This window comes from Eimeria necatrix, genomic scaffold (assembly GCF_000499385.1).
Source record: "Eimeria necatrix Houghton genomic scaffold, Enh_scaff189, whole genome shotgun sequence".
NCBI classification, from domain to species: domain Eukaryota; phylum Apicomplexa; class Conoidasida; order Eucoccidiorida; family Eimeriidae; genus Eimeria; species Eimeria necatrix.
In genome coordinates, this window is record NW_013655083.1 from 962 (window position 1) to 7,500 (window position 6,539).

A 6,539-nucleotide genomic window follows, 5' to 3' on the forward strand; every position below is an offset into this window, starting at 1 on the left:
TAAACCCTCGTTTAAACCCTCTCCAAACCCTTTTTAAACCCTCTCTAAACCCTCTCTAAACCCCGTCTAAACCCTCGTTTAAACCCCCTCCAAACCCTTTTTAAACCCTCTCTAAACCCTCTTTTAGACCCTCGCAAACCCTCGAAAAGCGGCTAAAAGCCCTTTTTCAGGCTGCACTTGCGATTCTCGTTTTCGGTGGATTTTGGGTTTTTTTTGGCCATTTTTTCTGCGCTTTTCTCCATCCAGCTCTCCGCAGTTGGATCTGTTTGCAATTGTTGTTTAATTGTTGTTTATTTGGTCTTTTTTTCGCTTTTTTCCGCCTCTTTTTCGCCGCTTTTTGCCCTTTTAGGCATCATGCCCCGCGAGTCCGTGAAGGAGCCCGTGGCCACGGGGCTGAAGAGCGTCGACGCGCTGGTGCCGATTGGCCGCGGCCAGCGGGAGTTGATTATAGGGGATCGTCAAACGGGGAAGACTTGCATTGCGGGTTTGTGTCTCTTTTTGCTTTTTTTTGGACCCTTTTTTCTCCCTTTTCGCGCCACTGGGGGCCCCCTTTGGGGGCCCCCTTTGGGGGCCCCCTGCTGGGCCTTTAATTCCGCTTTTTTCCGACCTAAAATGCTCCTTTTGGACCCTTTTTCGCCCAATTCGCGCGCCCGCTTAGCTCTTTTTGGACTTGTTTTTGGCTCTTTTCAAACCTCTTTTGTGCTGTTTTTGGATTCCTTTTTGTCTTCTTTTCATCTCCTTTTAAGCCCCTCTTAAACACCTTCTAATCCTCTTTTTAAACTCTTTTTAAGCTCTTTTTATTCCCTTTTTAAGCCTTTTTTAAAGTCCTCTTTGAGCAATTTTAGTCTTGTTTTGGGGGGCATTTTAAACCGCTTTTAAGCTCCGCTCAAACTTCTTTTCATTCCTTTTTAAACTCCTCTTTGTCCCTTTTTTGTCTTTTTTAAACTCCATTTAAACTTCTTTGTAAACTCTCTTTTGTTCCTTTTTAAAATTCATTTCAGTCATTTTAATCTCCTTTTTAAATTCATTTTAATATCCCTTTTAAACTCTTTTTAATCCCTTTTCATCTTTTCGCAATTCCCTTCAAAATTTCTTTTGAGGGCATCAAATGCCACTTCTGGTTTGTCCTCCAATTAATTAATTAATTGATTAATTAATAATGAAATTAATTAATTAATTGATCAGTTAATCAATTAATTAATTAATTAAACTAGTTAATTAATTGACTAATTAATCAATTAAATTATAAATAAATAAATAAATAAATTATAAACAAAAAGTGTTGTTTGTTTTCAGTGGACACGATTTTGAACCAAAAAGAAACCAACAAAAAAGCCACTTCGGAAAAAGACAAACTCTACTGTATTTACGTTGCAATTGGACAAAAGAGATCCACTGTTGTGAGTTCCATTGCCTAGCTAGCCAGCTAGCTAGCTAGCAAGCTGGCTAGCTAGCCAGCTAGCTAGCTTGCTGGCTGGCTGGCTAGCTGGCTATCTGGCTTGTTAGCCAGCTAGCTAGCTGGCTAGCTGGCTGGCAGGCTAGCTAGCTAGCTGACTGGCTGGCTAGCTAGCTGGCTCTCTTTACGGCCAGCTGTCTTCACCGCTGTCTATCTATCTATTTAACTAGCTAGCTAGCTAGCTAGCTAGCTAGCTAGCTAGCTAGTGAATGGGGCATTTTCCAGTGGAGGGGATTTCGTTGGTGTGTGAAAATGCCTCAAATTTGACTTAAAGTTTCGTAACTTTCTCGATTTGGTTTGTTTTTTTTTGCTTTTTGTTGCGAAATGCATCTCTTGTCTCGGCGGTTTTGAATTTGGCTTCAAAACTTTCTTTTTGGCGCTGCAAATTGCTTTTATTTTTGCGAAAAGGCGCAAATTTTGCGGACTTTGGAGCGGGAAGGCGCGATGGAGTACACGACGATAGTGGCGGCGACGGCGTCGGACGCGGCGCCGCTGCAGTTTTTGGCCCCCTACGCGGGCTGCTCCATGGGGGAGGTAATTTGGTCCCTTTTTTGGATATTTCGACGGAATTTTCGCAGTTTGGAGTTTTAAAAGTCCCAAATTCGAACAGCTCGCGAAAATTCCGTCCAGAAAAGTGGTCCAACGCGCAAACTCCGCCGCCTAGTTGTCTTTTTAGCTGCTGCTGCAGAAAGCTGTTTGGCGGATAGTTGGAGGGAACTTGTTTGTTTAATTTGGTTCATTTGGTTTAATTTATTGGATTTAATTTAATTAATTTAATTAATTTAATTGGATTTAATTTAATTAATTGGATTTAATTTAATTAATTGAATTAATTATTTAATTAATTATAATTAATTTAATTAATTATTTACTTAATTTAATTATTTTGACTGGATTTACTTTCATGAATTAGTTGAATTAATTTATAACAAATAGTTTCAAATAAATGTTGGCAGAAGCTCTCAGGCAGGCGAGCGAGGATAGAATAAATGAAAGTAAAAATAAAATAAAAATAAAAATAAATAAATAAAAAGAAATATAAATAAAGAATTAAATTATGAATAATGAAAAATGAATAATTAATTACTATACGCTTTTGTGTCTTCCTGTGTCTGCTCTTGCTGCTGCCGAACGCCGCTTTTGCTGCTGCCCCTCGCGCCTCTCGCTGCTGCTGCTGCTGCTGCTGCTGCTGCTGCTGCTGCTGCTGCTGCTGCTGCAGTGGTTTAGAGACAACGGGAGGCACTGTTTAATTATATTTGACGACCTTTCCAAACAAGCAACAGCTTATCGCCAAATGTCTCTTCTTCTGAGGAGACCCCCGGGGAGAGAGGCTTACCCAGGTGCTTCGCAGCAGCAGCAGCAGCAGCAGCAGCAGCGCAGCAGCAGCAGCAGCAGCAGCAGCAGCAGCAGCAGCAGCAGCAGCAGCAGCGCAGCGATTTGGCAGCAGCAAAGTCGCAGGTCTTCCGAAGCATTAATAGGACAAATGAGAGACAAAAGAAGGAAATTAGAATTAAATTAAAATTAAAAAGAATAAAAGAATTAAAATGAAATTGTTTTGCTGCAGGAGATGTCTTTTATCTCCACTCGAGGCTGCTGGAAAGAGCAGCAAAATTAAACTCCGACTTCGGCGGCGGAAGCCTCACAGCTTTGCCAGTTATTGAAACACAAGCAGGTACTTTTAATTATTTTTATTTTTATTTTTATTTTTATTTTTATTTATTTCTTTTTTATTTTTAATTCTTCTATTTGCAATTCCTTTCTAATTGCTTCTTAATTGTGTTTGGTTGTTGCCTGAATTGCCTTAATTCTTTTTGTTTTGTTTTTAATTCTTTTCTAATTGTTTTTTATTCGTCTTTAGGTATTGTTTGAGTTGCTTTTTGATTTCTTTTTAATTTGTTTTTAATTTCTTTTATTTGCTTTTTATTTCTTTTGTATTTCTTTTGTATTTTTGTCTCTCTTTATATCTCTTTTGTGTCCTTTGTCTCTTTTGAATTAAACTTAGTCAAATTAGTTTGAATTAATTAATTTAATTGACTTAATTGATTTATTTAAATTAACTGAATTAATTAAATTAGATTAATTAAATTAATCAGGAAATGTTTCGGCCTATATATCCGACGAATGTGACTTCCACCACTGACATCCAAATTGCTTCTTTTTTCGACTTCTTTGAACAAATTGAACAAATAAGTTCAAATTAAATGAAGTAAATTGAATTAAATCCAATAAATCAATTAAATTGAATTAAATTAATTAAATTAATTGCATTTAATTGACTCAATTGATTGAATTCAGAAGATGTCTCGGCTATTTCCACTACTGATGGCCAAGTCTTTTCGGAGGCGTTCTTTCGCTCGTTTTTCGACATTTTTGAACCATTTTAAGAAATTAAAATGAATTATAATGAATTAAATGAATTAAAATGAATTAAATGAATTAATTTGGTCAATTTATTGCATTTTTGTTGATTTAATTGGCCATTTCAGGAGATGTTTCGGCCTACATTCCCACAAATGTCATTTCCATCACTGACGGCCAAATCTTTTTGGAGGCGGAGCTTTTCTACAAAGGCATTCGGCCTGCGATCAACGTGGGGCTTTCTGTGAGCCGCGTGGGCTCGGCGGCTCAGGTAATCTTTTTTGCATTTTAAGCTCCTTTTGAGCTCTTTTGGAGCTTTTAATCCCTTTTATTTCATTTTAATTTCGAAAATAGTTCCGGAAATCCAAAAAGAATTCGAAAAAGCCGGAAAAATCCGGGAAATTCGGAAAAAACGGAAGGTTTCGCGAAACTTGAATTTGAACGGATTTGAATTCAGTTTCGCCGATTTCGCCCATTTTCGCTCCTTTTTCTCTCCTTTTTTTCGCGCATTTGAATTAATTTAAATTAATTTAAATTAATTTAAATTTTGTTTTCTTTTTTTCTTTTTTTTGGCGCCGTTTGCAGATAAAAGCGATGAAACAAGTCGCAGGATCGATGAAGTTGGAACTGGCGCAGTTCCGAGAAGTCGCGGCCTTCGCGCAGTTCGGGCAAGTTCAACTTTCGTCTATTTGCCAATCAAAAACGACCAAAAGCGAATTAAATAGCAATTAAATGCCAGTTAAATGCAAATAAATGATAAATAATGAAAAATAAATGCAAATTAGATGAAAAGGAGTGCAAAATGAACAAAAATAGACGCAAAATGAACAAAAATCGACGCAAAATGAACGACTTCGCTGCTTCAGCTCGGACTTGGATGCTTCAACTCGCCAACTTTTGACAAGAGGAACTGCTTTGACTGAAATTTTGAAACAAAAACAAAACTCTCCAATTCCAGTTCCTCTCCAGGTTAGTCCCCCTTCTTTCCCCTCTTTTTTGACCCTCTTTTGTCCCTTTTTTGTCCCGTTTTTGTCTCTTTTTCGAGCTTTTTTGTTCCTTTTTTGTCCCTCATTTGTTCCTCTTTTGACGCATTTTTTGTCCCTTTTTGCCCCTTTTTTGTTTCCTTTTTTAGCCTTTTTTGTGTTCCTTTTTTGGCTCTTTTTTGTCTCTTTTTGGCCCCTTTTTTGTCTCTTCTGTCTCCCTTTTTTGTTCATCTTTTCCCCTTTTTAATTTCCTTTTTTGTTGTTTTTTGGCCCCTTTTTTGTCCCTTTTATGCTTCATTTGACTCTTTTTGGCTCCCTTTAGCCCTTTATTTTATTCTGTTTGTCCTTTTATTTGTCTCCCGTTTGCCCTTTTCATTTATCTCTTTTTGTCTCCTTTTTACTCTTTTCATTTATCTCTTTTTCGTCTTTTTTGTCTCTTTTTTTCTCTCTTTATTTATCTTTTTTTCCTCCTTCTTCCTCTTTTTATTTATCCCTTTTGTCTCCTTTTTTCTCTCTTTTTAGTCTCTTTTTATCTCCTTTCTTCTCTCTTTATTTATCTTTTTTTCTCCCTTTTCCTCTTTTTAATTATCCCCTTTGTCTCCCTTTTTTTCTTTTTTTTTATCTCTTTTTCTCTCATTTTTTCTCTCTTTATTTATATCTTTTTCTCCCTTTAATTTATCCCCCTTTGACTCTTTTTATTTTTAATTTTTTATTTCGTTTTTATTTCTTTTTTTTTCTTTTCATTTCTTTCAATCACTTCAATCGCCACTTATCCATTTGTTCATTTATTTACTTTTTTAATTCAAATTAATTTTTATTACTTTAAATTAAATTAAATTTAATTAAATTAATTTGATTAATTATTTGCCAATTTAACTCAACTAATTAAATGAAATCAAGTCAAATCAAGACAGGTCAAATTAATTGAATCATTTAAGTTATTTATTTATTTATTTATTTATTTATTTATTGTTTAATTTTATTTATTTATTTATTTATTTATTATTTAATTATATTAATTAATTAATTTATTTATTTATTTATTTATTTATAGGTCTGCATTCTTTACTGCGGCGTAAAGGGCTATTTGGACCCTCTCCAACCCTCAGAGATCGGCAGGTACTTTTATTATCTTTATTTATTTTATTTTTATTTTTATTTATTTTCCTTTTATTTTATTTGTTTTATTTAAGTTATTTATTATTTTTATTATTTTATTTATCGTGTTTCATTTTTTAGTTCAATTCTTTTGAATTTAAATCTTTTTTTCCAGTTTGGCTTTTTTTGCCTAGCTAGCTAAATGACTAGCTAGCTAGCTGCTTAGCTAGCCAGCTAGCTAGCTAGCTAGCTAGCTTTCTGTTTAGCTAGCTAGCTAGCTAGCTAGCTAGCTGTTTAGCTAGCTAGCTAGCTAGCTGTTTAGCTTGCTGGCTAGCTAGCTAGCTAGCTAGCTAGAGAAGTAGTTGTGGGGTTTGTGTGTTTGTGTGTAGGTTTGAGGAGCTCTTTGTGAAGCACATCCAGGCAAACCACCAGGGGCTGTTGGAGACCATTGAGAAGTAATCGAGGGTTTAGGGTTTAGCGAGGGTTTAGGGTTTAGCGAGGGTTTAGGGTTTAGCGAGGGTTTAGGGTTTAGCGAGGGCTTAGGGTTTAGCGAGGGTTTAGGGTTTAGCGAGGGTTCAGGGTTTAGCGAGGGTTTAGGGTTTAGCGAGGGTTTAGTGTTTGGCCAGCGAGGGTTTAGTGCTTGG

General features: G+C 36.1%; 1 protein-coding gene across 1 annotated transcript in view; it reads left to right on the top strand.

Moving 5' to 3' along the window:
* Nucleotides 1-354: 354 nt before the first annotated feature.
* The window catches only part of ENH_00024260 (ATP synthase alpha chain, putative), a gene marked incomplete at both ends in the record, with an annotated part of 10,325 nt that continues 4,140 nt past the window's right edge, over nucleotides 355-6,539 (top strand). Inside the window, 7 exons of the mRNA XM_013584643.1 lie at nucleotides 355-484; nucleotides 1,865-1,990; nucleotides 2,771-2,914; nucleotides 3,021-3,128; nucleotides 3,943-4,085; nucleotides 5,852-5,916; nucleotides 6,285-6,350. Of these exons, the coding sequence (XP_013440097.1) occupies nucleotides 355-484; nucleotides 1,865-1,990; nucleotides 2,771-2,914; nucleotides 3,021-3,128; nucleotides 3,943-4,085; nucleotides 5,852-5,916; nucleotides 6,285-6,350 (782 nt within the window). The remainder of the gene's footprint in view (nucleotides 485-1,864; nucleotides 1,991-2,770; nucleotides 2,915-3,020; nucleotides 3,129-3,942; nucleotides 4,086-5,851; nucleotides 5,917-6,284; nucleotides 6,351-6,539) is intronic.